The sequence below is a fragment of the Gossypium arboreum genome, chromosome 10 (genome assembly GCF_025698485.1).
Source record: "Gossypium arboreum isolate Shixiya-1 chromosome 10, ASM2569848v2, whole genome shotgun sequence".
Classification (NCBI taxonomy): domain Eukaryota; kingdom Viridiplantae; phylum Streptophyta; class Magnoliopsida; order Malvales; family Malvaceae; genus Gossypium; species Gossypium arboreum.
The window spans coordinates 39,409,581-39,426,028 of NC_069079.1; the positions used below are offsets into that span (position 1 = coordinate 39,409,581).

The 16,448-nt window shown below is 34.2% G+C and overlaps 1 protein-coding gene across 1 annotated transcript; it reads left to right on the plus strand.

Annotated features, from left to right (window-relative positions):
* Positions 1-1,179: 1,179 nt before the first annotated feature.
* On the plus strand, positions 1,180-15,069 carry LOC108489447 (histone-lysine N-methyltransferase ATX2-like). Its single transcript, XM_017794001.2, has 25 exons — positions 1,180-1,929; positions 2,339-2,390; positions 2,476-2,550; positions 2,680-2,899; positions 3,395-3,518; positions 3,628-3,732; positions 4,274-4,479; positions 4,887-4,979; positions 5,064-5,158; positions 5,977-6,138; positions 6,674-6,817; positions 7,535-7,582; positions 7,851-7,968; positions 8,045-8,110; positions 8,187-8,248; positions 8,438-8,494; positions 9,804-9,872; positions 10,022-10,220; positions 10,830-11,114; positions 12,002-12,063; positions 12,146-12,223; positions 12,337-12,432; positions 13,027-13,130; positions 13,201-13,347; positions 14,500-15,069. The coding sequence occupies exons 1-24, from the start codon at positions 1,400-1,402 to the stop codon at positions 13,340-13,342; spliced, it is 3,192 nt and encodes a 1,063-aa protein (XP_017649490.1). The 5' UTR covers positions 1,180-1,399; the 3' UTR covers positions 13,343-13,347; positions 14,500-15,069.
* Positions 15,070-16,448: the final 1,379 nt, after the last annotated feature.

Sequence of the window (16,448 nt, forward strand, 5' to 3'; positions counted from 1 at the left end):
GCTAAAAAGGCTATTTATAGGCTGAATTTCTTGTACAAATATGACTAAAACATCCCTAGAATAATTAGAGTTAGACTGGGAAAATACAATAGAGTTTAACTAAGAGAAGAAACCCGATTTAAGTAAGGAGCACGTCGTACATTGTGTTCAGCTCATCGGGACGCCAGGCATCACATCGTCGGGACGATGAGTTCTTCTCGTCAGGAGGCGGTGTGGCGTGTCATTGTCGGCTCTTTCTCATCACTATCGTCACAACATCAGCTTTATTTTATTCGAAATACGAGGCACACTTCACAAAAATTAGTTGCTAAAATATTTTGTGAGTTGTCATTGTAAAGTTGTTTTTTTACCATAAAAATTATATAAAAATTATATTGTCCATATAATTTCTAACATAATTTTAAATTTTGGTATGAAAGCTCTGCGAGCAAATACTTAAATCAATATAAGCTTTTGTTGTAACACTAAAATTGAACATAATTTAAATCTCATCATTTGTAATTTATTATTGGTTTTATTTTAAAATATACGGAGAAAAGTATTATTGTAAGAATATAACTTATTTCAGTTATGTAAGAATAGTTTACTAATTTTCTTAATTAAATTAATATTCGTGGATTCGTGACACTAACTTAATCAATAGTTTAAATAATAATATAAATGTTTATTTTTCATTTTAGTAAAATACAAATATTAAATTCTAATTAATGAAAGTAAAAAAAATTCTTAGCGGTCATAAAATTTTCATAATCTAGAAGGATGGAGCATGGAATTAGACCACACGTTTTGAATATTTTGTGAAGATTAATTACATTGGGTTTATTATTTAGGGTGAAAATTTGACAAATTTTTACATTGAAGTTTGATTTTTTTCAAGAACTTGGAAATTGTTCACACAATAAAGTCATGAAATTTTTTTGGTTCAAATTAATATTTATAATTGATAATTATTCTCGTATTGATATTTTAAATTTTTATTAACTAAGTTAACATTTATTTTTCTTTAAAAAGTTAGACTAAAAAAGGGTTTAGGTGTTAACGTGGGAATAATTTCCAAATACATGGATTAACTTAAATAAAAAACCTTCAGTCCAAATGTGAAAACAATTATTAAGTTACAGAACTAAATAGTGAATTAACCCATTATAATTTGTAGTCCTTCACTTTCAGTTCATATTTAACAGGTAAAAGGTGCTCAACGCCAATTGTACTTCCTCGGCGGGAAAGCGATATTTTTGGGGCCAAAATATATATCCATATATAAAAAAAGAAAGCCACAGCTCACCTCTCCCTCCAAATTCCCCCAAATCCCCATTTAAAACCCTAAACTCTGGTTTTTGTTTCCTTTCTCTCCTCCCCATAACCCCACATTTCCACGCCCCAACAGTTCCTCCCATCGATGGCATTTCCCGAAAAAGGAGATGAGGAAGACGCCGACACTCCGATTCGCTACGTTTCCTTGGACCGTGTCTACTCCTCCGCTTCTCTTTGCGTAAGCGCCACTAACTCATCCAACGTCATGTCCAAGAAGGTCAAAGCTCGTAAACTCATCGTCGACAACGATCACCCCCTCAAAACCCACAATCCCCCGGTCGTGCATGTCTACTCTCGCCGCCTTAAAAGGCCTCGCCAATGCGTCTCTTTCTACGACTCCTTGCTCGAAGGAGAGAGCCAAAAAACAGCCATCAAAAGTGAAATTGATGAGAGTTTGAGGAAAAAGAGGAGGATTGGGAGTAATGAGTTAGCCAATTTAGGGATTGATTCGAGTGTTTTGTGTCAGTCGGATCGCCCGCGTTTGAGGGATTGTAGAAATAATTGTAGTGTGAATAATAATGTGAATAGTAATTCTATTAAGAAAAGGAAGCATAATTCTACTCTGAACTCTCAGCGGGGTTTCACTGCTTCTGCTACTGCTAAGAAATGGGTCAGGTCAGTTTTTCTTTGTTCTTATTTTTTTCAAAATCAAGTATTTGCTACTGACTCTTGTTCCCTTATGCGAGACAAAAAATTCGATTTGGGTGCAATGCGAACACACACACATGCATGATTTAATGTGATATGAGACTATTGATTTGGAATTGTCGTTGCTGCTATACAATATATATGGTTTTTTTTTTTTGCTTTATTTATAAGCAATCATGATTTTGCTTTCTGACATTTTTTTTTGGAGTGGAAACCAAAGTAGCTAAAGCAATAGCTAAAAGTCAATAGTAAATTGGGTTTAGATGGCTGCAAGCTTGATGCAAAAGGCATTTGTTTGAGTTTTTCCTCCTTTCTCGTTTCTAAATACAGATTATATATTTGCTTATATTAACCGGAAAAGTTGTAACTTGAATAGGTTGAGTTTTGATGGTGTTGATCCAAAAGCATTCATTGGATTGCAATGCAAGGCAAGCATTTTGATGCCTCTTTGAAGTTGCAACTTTTAGACATTTCATTTACATACGTCTTGACATAAATTTTTATGGATTACAGGTTTTTTGGCCTTTGGATGCTGATTGGTACTTGGGTCGAGTTGTTGGGTACAATTTGGAGACTAATAGACATCATGTATGCCTGTCATATTATTTTTAGCATTTTCACTCTATATGATATAGAATTTATTTTGGCATTTAATGGTGTAAAAGATACTTTATTTCATGGACCAGTTTGTTCATTATTTGACAAATTCAAATGCAGGTTGAATATGTTGATGGAGATGAGGAGGATTTGATTCTTTCTAACGAGAGACTGAAGTTTCATGTTTCTCATGAAGAGATGGAGCGCTTGAACTTGAGTTTCAGTGTTGATAGTACAAAAGATGATGACCATGATTATGATGAGATGGTTGCATTGGCTGCCAGTCGAGATGACTGTCAAGAACTTGAACCTGGGGATATTATATGGGCAAAACTTACTGGTTTGTGCTAAATCCATCTGATTCATATTATGTTAATCAGACATAGTTACAAGTTACTATAGAAGGTGTTTTAATGTCATGACATGAAATGTTAAGGATTGTCCACTTGTCATTGATTATTGGCTATGATATGTTTTGGGGTAATTTGTTTGAGGTGAACCTGGTAGTTGGGACATATTTGTGAGGACTACTTCATTCATAGTCTCCAATGGTCATATGCTTTAGTTTTTTGTAGCAGTTCATTTTTTCTGTATCTATGAATTCTATCATTTTTTGTTGTAGCGTTTGCATACGTCAGCCAAGTAATGCATATTGATTTTTTCTATACGGTTTTGCAATTTTCTTCAGATTTTGAGAACAGGTCTTTGTATATCTCTGGGTTCTGGTGCTATAAATATATCTTAATGTTTTTAGTAATGAGTTAAATTCCTTTTGAGTCAATACCAATTTGTCTGTATATTTTTCATAAGCTTATCTTTTAAGCTTTTAGTGCAGGTCACGCAATGTGGCCAGCAATTGTGGTAGATGAATCACTTCTTGGTGACCGTAAAGGTTTGAGCAAGATTTCTGGTGGAAGATCAGTTCCAGTGCAATTTTTTGGCACCCATGATTTTGCAAGGTTTATACGTATTTTAATCTTGCGAGACATATAAGGTTCTTGTTTTACATGGATGCTAGACTTATATCTCTTGATAGCTGATTTCCTCAGTTCCTTTTGTAATTGTCAGAATCAAATTGAAACAGGTGGTCTCATTTCTTAAGGGACTTCTTTCATCATTCCATCGAAAGTGCAAGAAACCTCGTTTTTCTAGGGGCTTGGAGGAAGCCAGACTGTAAGTTATTTTTATTTGGTAGGAAGTTCATTAGTTCAAGTTATGAAAAAGAATGTAGTAAACAATTATCTTTTCTTCAAATATATATGCTGTTCTGGTTCCAATGAGATTAACATGTCTTTAGCAACTGTTTCCACTGTCTGCTCACACCTTTTCCATTTGTAAAGCATAGCCTAGGCTAACATTGTGAATGAATTGAAAATGATGCTCATCTAAGCTAATTGCATAAGCCTCCTAATCATATTTGCTCCAGTTCTTCACTTTTATGCTTTTGCTTGTAGCCCTGGGGACTGTTATCCTATTTAAATGATCCATTGGCGTTTATGCTTTTGATTATTACTTTAAGTTTGGTTCAATGGAATCAATCTCTTTATTCTCCTTTGTGGTACCCTCTCTCTTTCTAGTTGTACCATTCCCTTAAAATTTTGTTTCAATAAATATGCCTTTGAAAGTTACATATACAATAATAGCATAGCTTTTTACTCTTGCAATTTTGTGCAAGAGCTAATAGTTAGATGCTTCCATCTTTTCGTACGAACAGCTTTCTTTGTGAACAGAAGCTTCCAAGAAGAATGTTACAACTGCAAAATGGAATTGTTGTGGATGGTGGTGAAGCAAGTAGTGAAGATGAAGGAGGTAAAGATTCTATTGATGATCACCTAAAAAAAGATCAGGGGATTCAGATAACTCTTGGTGGACATGGAGGTTCTTCTTATGTAATAGGAGACTTACAAATAATTAACCTAGGTAATTTCTCATGGTCTTGAATTGCTTTATGTTTCTATAACTTGAGATGCCATAGAATTTTGCCGCTGTTGTTAGTTGGTTTGGAATGTTTGGCTATTCACACATTTTCAATTGTCTTTTGCTCTTTGGCCTTTGATTTTTGGCAATTTGTTAAGTACTGCTAAAATAGATGCTTGATGGATGTGTGCATCAGAGGTAAGCTGGAAATTATGCTAGTTGAAGTAGTTAGTGAAGAGTTGATGCCAAAACTCTTTCCTAGAGTAAGTGCCAATCCACTTGGAACGATATGAAGACTTAGCTGTGCTGAAGTTTCTTACCATTTAATTTGCTTCTGATTATCCAGTGTTGTTTGTCAAAAAGATAGAAACTTGCAGTATTACTCATGGATTCTTGAACTGCTTAAACAGGAAAAGTTGTCAAGGACTCAGAATATTTCCAAGATGATGGGATAATTTGGCCTGAAGGGTACACTGCTGTGAGGAAGTTTACTTCAGTAAAAGGTAAGGCATTTTATCTTATATGCATGCCAGTTTTTATTTATTTATTATTGGCATTCGTTGACATTTCATTTCCTTGTCTGTTAGATCCTAGTGTTTGTACCTTGTATAGGATGGAGGTGCTGAGGGATCCTCAGTCAAAGAATCATCCTCTATTTAGGGTGACAAGTGATGAAGAGAAGGTTAGTTGTTTAATATGATAAAATCTATTAAATTTACTGGAATATGCTGCCTGCTGCTTTTTGTGCATTTGCTAATCTTGGCACATTTGGAAATTTTCTATACTCATGTTTTTCATTCCAGTTGTCTGATTTTGTTCATGATGCATCACTTGGCTTCTTTGTATGTGCTAATAAACTGGTTTTCCATATTCTGTTAGAGCTAAGTAAAGTAATTAGCTGTCATTGTATGTCATCTGTTTTTGGTTTAGGCTATACATGCTTCCCAACAGCACATGTGAGAGGCACTGGGAGATACTAGAGTTGTTACTCTTGTTTGCTGTTGTAATCTGGAGTAAACTTAAGAATGGTTGGGATTTCAATTAACCATTTGAAGTTCATTATCTCTCTTTGGAAACTTGTTAAGGACTTCTTCAGGCTTTGATTCCACAAGCATATCCAAATCTTTGGTATTTGTAAGGGTTGGAGGGGTTTTATTTTGTATGCTGGGAGAATATGCTTCTGCTCTGGCATTGAGTCCAATCTTCCAACACCTTGGGGCTTGTGGAGTCGGATATTAGAAAGGGATGAAGTAATAATTCAAGTATATGAAATAAAAAATGTTAGTGAGTTGTAGAAATGGCGGTTATTCATTGCATTCCTTGTTTTGTTTCTTGCTTCTTAATCCATAACCACAACAGGTTTTTTATAAGTTAAATGATTCATGCGTTGTTTTTTGGACCGACAATTCATGTAATATCATCACTGCTTTTGTTTAAATTGGTTCTTATTGTCAAAATTACCGAGTGCAGCACCTAATCTATATTTTAGTATTTCCTCAGTTTGAAGGACCAGACCCATCAGCTTGTTGGAATATGATTTATGAAAGGATAAGAAAGAGGCATAATGATTCTTCTGATTGCAAGGCTGGAAAAGGAAGACTCTTTGAACCTGGTGCTGACATGTTTGGTTTCTCAAATCCTGAAGTTACAAAACTAATACAGGTGTGGTATTATCTTCTTTTTTCCCTTAGATTCGAAGCTACAGTTAGTGTTATATGGATTTCAATTTTTATTGTTCAGTACTATGTTATCGATCTATTTTTTTTTTATTTTTGCATTCTATTTTTTTTGTATAAAATTTTTTCCATAAACTAGTCCAAGCAGGAATCTCACTCCCACATTTAATTATTACCATGAGGCCAGAATCTCACTTTCCATATAATTATTTCTATTCTGCACTTCTGCCTAAATGACAAGCTGACTGGTCCAAGCAGGAATTTATTATCTTACTAGGATGACTTTCAATTGTTTAACTGATGACTGAGTAGGATCTATACATCGTTATAATCTTTCAAGGCAGAATTGTGTTTTTATTTCCCAGTCTGTAAGTGCTTTCAAATAGCTTTTGTAACCTTGTTCTTCTCTTTGTTGGTTGTATGTCTGCAAGTGTTGAGACCTTTAAATATGTGTTCTTGCTGTGTAATTGCATGGATATTTTGTTTTTCTAGGCTATAATGAGTTCCTATCATACTGACAGGGGTTGTCAAAATCCAGACTTTCTTCAAAGTTCTCGGCATTCAAGTTGGCCTCTGGAAGATTTCGAGACCTACCTGCTGGTTATAGACCTGTTCGTGTTGACTGGAAAGACTTAGATAAGTGTAGTGTCTGCCACATGGATGAGGTAAATGATAATTTAATATGTTCTGCCACCGTAGCACTATCTTCTTTCTATTTAGTGTGTTTACATGGTATCAATTGTTTTATTTATCCCTCATTTGGTTGAGTTTTAGATTGGATTCTTTGAGCCAGTATTTTTCAACAATTATGTAATTGTGGATCATGCCATTTTCCTTCAAAACCATGAAAAATGGATATTGGCTTTCATGATATGCACATTTAGGTTTTTTCTTTTTGTTTTAGCATTTTATTGACATATGTAAATAAGAAGCTCTGAAACAAAGCGTATTGTTCTCAAATTCTAATCTTATGAGAAGAAATGAAAATGTGAAAAGTTACCTCCTAGTTTTATATAAAGAGGTATTGCTAATAACTAAATAAGTTTTAAACAAACCTCATCAGAATAAGACCACCTAGACATTAGATGAGACACCTAATGAAATTATTCCTGGAAATTTTTTCTGGCAATCTAGGGGCTAGTTGCTGCCAAAAATAAAAATAAAAAATTCTGTATAGCACACATGCACAGCACACAGGTCCAGACTCAATTTACCTGGTCAATCTTTTGTTTCTTTCACTCTTATTTATTTATTTCTCTATTTGCTTTTCTAGGTTTCTGTCTTTGCACCTTTCCCCTTGTCTGTCAGCAGTTGAGTATTATTGTCCTGTTATGATTTTGATGCTTGATTTTGTTTCCTGACTGAGGTTGCTTCGCTTTTAGGAGTATGAGAACAATCTATTCCTCCAGTGTGACAAATGCAGAATGATGGTAAATGCTCCTTTACAAGTGTTTTTTTGGTGTTCCATGCTCCTTTACAAGTTTGTCAATAACATGCCATTTATGTTATCATTGATCAGACAAATGGGTATTAGTCAAGTTTTTATCTGTAAAATTCAGTGCTATCAATTGTCGGTCAAAATTGATTGCCTTTTCTTTATTAATGATTAATCTTCTTCATATGTAATTTAGGTATGTATGCAGTACACATTCGTTTATTGAAATTCTACTTGCTTCATCTTAATTAATGATTGTCCAGGTCCATGCTAGATGCTATGGCGAACTTGAGCCTCTTGATGGTATTCTATGGTTGTGCAACTTATGCCGCCCTGGGGCTCCTGAGTCCCCTCCGTCTTGCTGTCTTTGCCCTGTTATAGGTATTTTGACTTTCTTAAATTCCTGTTCAAAGCCACGAGTTGTGCATCACTGAATCTGTGAATTTATCTTTTGTAGGGGGTGCAATGAAGCCTACGACTGATGGCCGTTGGGCTCATCTGGCTTGTGCCATTTGGATACCTGGTTTGTGTCATTGTAATTTGCTTTTTCTTATCTTATATTTTATACATAATGCAGTGACTAAACATTTATGTTCCAGAAACATGTCTATCTGATGTCAAGAGAATGGAACCCATTGATGGACTAAATAGAATCAGCAAGGTACCTCTCTTACTGTCATTTTGCATATATTTTTGTTCACAGGATGTGTGAAGTGCTTTTTATAATGTTGATTGAGGTTTGGCCTACTGTTGAAATCTAAATTCCATATAGCCTTGATTTCCATGCAATTCAGGCTTGTAAGTATTGTAAGTTTTCTTTTCTTTCTGACCATTTTTTTCTGTATCACAGGACCGCTGGAAACTGCTGTGTAGTATCTGTGGTGTATCTTATGGAGCTTGTATTCAAGTAAGTTTACAATAAGATGTTTTTTAATGTTTCTATGCTGTAGTTTCTTGTTGAAACTTATCCATCCTCATTATGTTAGTTTCTACATGATATTGATGTTTAATGGATTTCTGATCAAGTATGTGCATTGAGGAAGCTTATTGATATGAGAACTTTTTGTATATGTTGTTTTAGTTCTGCTGTGGTTAATTTTAAAAGCTGCATGGCTATCTAAAACCCAAGTCTTAGTGGAAAAAGGAAAAGAACCTTTTATGTGTCTTAGCATGAGTAGACTGTCTATGTTGCTTGACTTCTTAAAAAATAGAGATGTATCCATAATGACATGACTTGGGTCTTGTACTTGAATGGATCTTGCTGACACGTTAGAATACCTAAAGACGTGTCTTCATGGCATGACAAAAGGCTGCTTGTATACAAGATCTGTATTGACAATTTCCTCATGGGTAAGAAGGAAAAAACTGTATATCATGCCTAAGCCATTGAGTGAGAAAAGGAAGAAATGAGTGAAATATAAGAATTGAAGAAAAGATGAAATAATAGGGAAAATAGAAGGTAAAGAATGCCAATTAATTGTGTCATTTGGGTGGCATTGTTTTGCTGTGGCAGAGATCCCTTAGACTTGTGTGACTGAAGGGCAGAAGAGAAAGGAAATATGTATATCATGATACCTATCTTTTGGGATTGAAGTTTGGAAAAGTACTTTGCTTCCTATCTTTTGGTTAATTGGGTTTTTTTTTCTTTGTAATCATTGTAGTTATTTTTCAGGCTTAAAATGGGAATAGCAAGTACTCGTTAATTGTTCAACTTTGAAATGCCATGAACATTATACAAGTAAATTGTTTTGATCCTGCTGAATAAATCTAACTTTCTAATTTGGTCCCAGCAAACAACTTTGAAATTCCAGACTTGAAAAATGGACTTAATTTGTATTGGTCGCTTTGGATAAGCAGATCAACATGCCCAAATTCTGAAATATATCATACTTCAGTGATTGTTTATCAAGTTCTTGCACGCCGTCTTTCTTTTGGGATCTTTACAACATGTTTCTTGGTTTTTAGTTTAAGATGGTATGGTAAGACACTTTGACACTGCTCATGGTTGAGTCCAATGCTTAACACCCATAGATGAGTCCAAGCAAAATGCAGTACGTAGAATTTCTACATCAATGGACTTTTTGGTTCTGCTTGATGTTTGCTTTAACCTATAATAGCATGTCAGAATTATCTTTTTTCAATAGTTAATTTACTATGCATAACTGTCCTCCCTCTTTCAATGCTTATATTTATTTCATGCAATGCCTATTATTCAGTGTTCAAACCCTACATGTCGGGTAGCATATCATCCACTCTGTGCACGTGCTGCAGGTCTCTGTGTTGAGGTAGTATCTATCTTTCATGAAATTAGTTTAGGAAATTCTTTGCTGTTATATTTTCCCATTATTTTGAGTAATTGCAATCATTTCAATTTGTAACTGATGGATAACATGGATTATATGCTTTTGTTTTGCTTTGTTTTATGGTTTCTTAGCTTGAAGATGAGGACAGATTGTTCCTCCTCTCTGTAGATGAAGATGATGAAGATCAGTGTATTCGTCTACTTTCCTTTTGCAAGAAGCATAGGCAGCCATCTAATGATCGGGTAGCTTCTGATGAACGATTTGGCAGAATAGCACGACGTTGTTCTGATTATACTCCACCTCTTAATCCTTCTGGTTGTGCTCGGACCGGTATGCTATTGGTTGTTGCATTATCTTCATTAGTTGTGCTTTTGATATTCTCATTACTTTGCAATTTGATTCCCTTGACGTTTCTTGCTTTCAATGTGTTAGGATTTTTTTAAGTTTTGGTGGTTGTTTCTGCCTCAATCAATTGTAATCATTGATTTTGAATGTTGCTTTTGACATTTATGGTTGTATTTCCTATTTTGTACATCTAGATTTTGCTCATGGTTTGTTTACATGATAGCTCTAGGGATGGATATATGATGGGGTTAACTTCTTTCCAAACTGCCCTTGGCATTGTTTCTTAGAGCTACAAAAATTAAAGTGATATTCCTCGCCAAGCTAGCTAGCAGTTATTAGATTGCTTATAGATAAGATTTAAGTGGGTTAATGAGTAAATTGCCTTTATTTATCTTCTGGTTAATGTATGAGTGAAATGTTTTTAGCTTATCCATAACCCTATCATTTCCTCTTGATTGCATAATTCCTTGCATATGGAAGTTTTGGTCCTTTGATGTTTCCTATATACAATATTTATACTTTCAGCTGTCTAGTTTGCTGAAATTGTTAGATCAAACCTGGATTCTATTTTGGCTTTTATTTTGTTTGGTGCAGAGCCTTACAGTCATTTTGGAAGAAGAGGCCGGAAAGAACCTGAAGCCCTTGCTGCTGCGTCTCTAAAGCGCTTGTTTGTAGAGAATCAACCCTACTTGGTTGGTGGCTGCTGCCAACATGGAATGTCAGGCAGCACAGTGCCTAACAATAGAGTCAGTGGTATCAAATTCTCTTTTAGTCTTAACAAGCTTAAAGCCCCCCAGCTCGATGCTCCTAACAACATTCTCTCTGTGGCTGAGAAGTATGATTACATGAAGCAGACTTTTCGAAAGAGACTGGCATTTGGTAAGTGATTACTGGTTTTTCCTTTTTCCATGTGCATGTAAGGAGACTGTGGGTAGAACTTCCTCAGTATTAGGGAGGCAGGTCTGGCAGAACTTTGGCGTTATTTAGTGTGTTCTGACAACTTGCTTATAGTAATAGGAAAATGTTGGTCAACAATTTTTATCCTAGAACTTATGATCTGTGAGGTCTAAAGCAAGAAACTTGTGGTCAATGCAAGATTGGTGATCCAATGATCTGGTATTTTCTTCTTGGACCTTTCCTCATGGGGCATTGGGCATCCAGATATGGAATAACTTAATTTGGGTAAAGGTGTTATCCAGGTTGGGCGGTTTTAAATTCCATATAAGATATTTTGTGGAAGGGAGAAGATGGGAGTGAAAAGGTTTAGCAGGGGATACAGGCTGCTCCATTGAATTGAAATCGAATAACATCCTTTTTTTTTTTCTTTTGGTACAAAGGAAGCTGCAACTTGTGAATGAAATAAGGGATTGTAGACACTATTCAAATCCCAAATCTATTGGGTGCACCTTTTAAGGGTCATTCCAATACTTTCGAGCATATGTTTAATTCTTTGTATCCTTGATCGATGTATATAAATGATTCCAATATGTAAAAATAAATAATAGTTGATATTTTTCAGAAAAATATTACAAAAAAAGAGCTCTTTTTATTATTTTTGTTAGTAATATCATTTGATTACTTCTAACTTCTAAATTTCATTTTTTTTTTGTATGTTTTATTCTGCTTGATTGCAATCTATGGCTGGTTGTTTTCCCCTCTAAATTATCATCCGGAATTTCAAAATGGTCGCTTCTTCCTTTTTGTTATTTTGCTGTCATTGTTTCCTAGTTTTTCTTTCTGGATAATTGAATTGCATTTGGCAATAGGGAAATCAGGAATTCACGGGTTTGGAATCTTTGCAAAGCATCCACATAGGGCAGGAGACATGGTAAACTAATCTGCTCCTTTACATTGTAGTGTTCTCTGGATTTTTTCTTGAGTACATAAAAAGTAACTTTTATTATCTGTAGGTGATTGAATATACTGGTGAACTTGTTAGACCTTCTATAGCTGATAGGAGGGAGCATTTCATATACAACTCATTAGTGGTATGTACTCAACTGAGTATCTCAAACATTTGCGTGTTTGTTTCATCATCCGATGGGCAGTCTTAGAGAGCTCATAGTCAAGTTTGAAAGTTGCTAAGTACTTTATCTCTCAGGGTGCTGGGACTTATTTGTTCCGAATTGATAATGAAAGAGTGATTGATGCCACTAGAGCAGGGAGCATAGCACATCTAATCAATCACTCGTGTGAAGTAAGTGCTTTTCACCCCTGCTTTATGTAACTTCTGTTTCTAGTTATTTGGCTACATAAAATGTTTGTGTTAGAGTTCCTGCCATACAGGTTTGTGTTTGTTCCATTTCTACCCTTGCATGGGTCTTTCTGAGTACATGAAATGGTAGGAGGAGATGAAAATGTTTCAACTGTAACTTTTGTAATTTAATTTGCTCATACCCTTCCGTCTCAATTTGTTTGTCTACATCTGATATTTGTGTAGTTTTTATTATTCTTGTCATACATGTTTTAAGTTAATTCCACTTTTATCTTTGCATGGTCATCACGAGTATTTAAATGGTGTATTTCTAGATGGTAATATATGAAAATGTTTTCTTTAGATAGTTGTGTTGTTTGCATCTTGGACATGGAATAAATTTGAGATGGACTGAAGGGAAATAGGGTGAAAGGCAATGGGTTAGGGCCCAGGGGGAGTAGAAAAGTTCCTTTGACATAATTAGGTTCTTCTAGTATGACAGAAGAGTTAATAGTTTCTTAACCTGCCAAAAATGCTTCTACTAGAATGTTTATGTGGCATTGAAAGATTTTAATTTCTCTTTTGCCCTTTGTGCAGCCAAATTGCTATTCAAGAGTTATTAGTGTTCATGGCGATGAGCATATTATCATTTTTGCAAAGAGAGATATTAAACGATGGGAAGAGCTGACATATGATTATAGGTTTGCCTCTAATCCTTGCATCAAATTATTCGTCAATCATCTTCAACACTGACTTCTTTTTGTCTTATAGATTCTTTTCCATTGATGAGCGTTTGGCATGTTACTGTGGTTTTCCAAGATGCCGGGGTGTTGTTAATGATACTGAAGCTGAGGAGCAAGTCTCAAAGATATTGGTAAACCGCGGTGAATTAATACAATGGACTGGAGAATGAGAGAGGTAATAACCCATAGATCTATGATGCACTTAACTTTCTTTTTAGCTTATTGTATTTTGAATGAAGAACTGTATGTGAGAAGTCAGGAAGCCAGGAATTAACTATTTTGATGCAATAGGTTTTGAAACCATGCCTACAAATACTGAAGAAACAAGAACTTAATACATTTCTATCCTTGCTTTAAGCAATATGCAACTCCGGCATTTGTTTTTCATGACATGAAAACAGATTTAATGAGCAATGATGCTAATATGTTACGAAATTACCTTTTTTTCTTTCTTGTCATTTTCTTTCTTGTCAATAGTATTAAATTTATAATGTTATGGTCCGGTTCTCTCAATCACATTGAAAGAGAAATTGACTTGACTTGGTCTTTCTTTATTATTATTATCTTTTGTGAATATTGTCTGTGTTCTGTTAAATTCTGGTTTGGTTTGCTATTGATGTTTGGTCATTGTATGCTGTGAAAATTCACTTCAAACATCAATTATCATCTTCTGCCTAACCCTGTTTCTAAGTTTTTTCTATTCAAAAGCTATGTTGATTTGACTTTTCATTTTTCTTGAAGTATCCGTATTCAGCACATATCTAGACATGTGCATGGGGATATGATTCTCCAGTGACTCTTGAAATATATGAACTTGGGAAAATTAAACATTCCTGTGTCAGAGACATGCCCATATCTGACACAACCAAGTCTCATCAACATGGTTTATAAGTGTCCCCACTTCAAGTGTATGTACTTGTAGGTCTGTTCTATGTCTGAATTTGGGGGTGTTGGATGAGTATGGTTATGCTTAGTTTTTATGTTCTCAATATATCTGGAGGATCATGCCATCCCGTTCATATTTGGATATGCATCACAGTTATTGGACATGGATGCTTTAAGGTAAAATGAAGCATCCGAAAGACATGAGCTAAATAAAAATTTTGATGTTGGGGGTCAGGATAAAAGAGGATCAAATTATAAAATTTTTGGCAGATAAAAAATAGGTTTTTTGCTATTTTCTGAGTAAGAGAATACTGGACAACCTAGGATGTTTGGAGGATCCACTGTGTGGCCCCCTGTCTGCATCCCTTTGGCTATGTTCATGTTCTTGTCCGAATTGCTTATATCAGTTTCTTATTATGCTCTTTCGGATTGTTGCTTCCAGTGCCAGTGAAATCCTTCGAACTCATATTGAGATGCCATGTTGGAACTTGGACCTCTGGTTCTAACTCCTGTCCTCCATCTCACACTTGTACCATTGTTTTTCCATTATCTGTTATTCCGAGTGATTCAGCTTATTATTTATCCTCATCAAGCTGGTTCTTCTCGGATCGGATTAACAATTTCGGAAGATGTTATCTAAATTTTTTCAACTTCCCGGATGAAAAGAGGAAGGTAAGATATTTCGGCTGAGCCTAACTCGAGTTTTTCTTGTCTTTTCAATGTGTAACATGGCATTTCTAGGTAACAGTTACATTAACCATTTGTATAAAAAAAAAAAAAAAGGGAAATTGAGTAAGATTATTAGTAAAGATGACTTTGAATAGTATGTTGGGACATTGATTGTAATTTGTATGCCTCAACCGATTGTTAAATTGTTTGTGTTTAGCTTGTCCCAACTATTGAGTAAAACTTGTAAGAAGAGGAGAGTCATTGGAGTGATGAAATCATCATATACTCTTGTACTTGCACATTGTTGTTGTGGTGTTTAAAAGTGACAAGTCACATCTTTGAACTTGGTTGTTCTTTTCACGTTGGTATTTTGTTTTTTGTAAACTTGTATTTTGTTATATAATTAGCATTTTTTTTTTGTGGTGTTGAGTGATGGCGTGGCACGTCATTACCTATTTTCGTAAAACGATTATAGGAAATCTAAAAAAGTCAAATAATGTATATATAAGTTTAGAAAAAAATATAACAAATCATAAAAATGATCCAAAAGCAATAAGAAAATTCCTCCAGCCAAACAAGAAATACCCCATAAAAAATTGAATATACTGAACATGACAGTTGAAATATTTGTTTGGTTTAAACTAAGAGAATGATTTTACCAAAAATAAAAAATAAAAGAATGAGATTTAATGCCATAATATTTTTTTTAAACAAAGGTTTAAAAAAAGAAAAAGAAAAAAGAAAGCTAGAAATTCATCTCAAAGCTTGAGGCGTTGAATACTGGGTTAAAAGAGCTTGAATCTTTGAAACCAAATAACCTCGAAGAACTTGTGTTCTCTTAAATTATGATTGCCAGGACTTTCGAGAAGGGGAAAGAATTGTAGAAATTCTAAAATTTAGACGTTGATTTAGTTAGAAATTAGAAAGTGTACCATGTACTCTATAATTCTGGTTTGTCATTGGTTGTTTGTACTGGAGCTCCTGGTGTCATAACGAGGCAACATGTATGAAATTGCAAGGACACATACGTAGCATATGGTGCTTTCACATATTATGATATGATACTAATGGAATATGTTTATTGGGAAAATTACTTTACAATATTTAGTATACATTGAAAGATATTGATTAAAATTTTAAGAAAGTTATATTATCACGTTTGGTTTACTAAATATTTTTCTAGAAATATGATGATAATTTATAAATCTATTCTTTTAAATAAAAGATAATATTCATATATTTAATCTTTATAATAAATTTTATTTTTAACAAACATATGGATTGAATATTTAATAATAAATTATAAATTATAAATCTTAATTTTATTTTAAAGCGAAATTGTTATATAATGGTGCATATATAAAATCATGGATATGGATTGAATATTTAATAATAAATTATAAATTATAAATCTTAATTTTATTTTAAAGCGAAATTGTTATATAATGGTGCATATATAAAATCATGGATATGTAAAACTTGATTTGGAATAAGTTAAAAAAAAATTTAGAATCACGTTTTGTTTTAGGTAAAGGTCACGTTTTGTTTTAGGTAAAGGCTAACCTATAAGAATATAAAAAAAATAGTTGATTCCACGTATTGCTCTAAACAAAACTACAAATAATTAAATCAAATGTAAAACTATAGGACTTCTAACTCACAATTCTTGCACAACTTAAATGGAACAATTCTACCCATATTCTACAAAAAATAATAAGTATT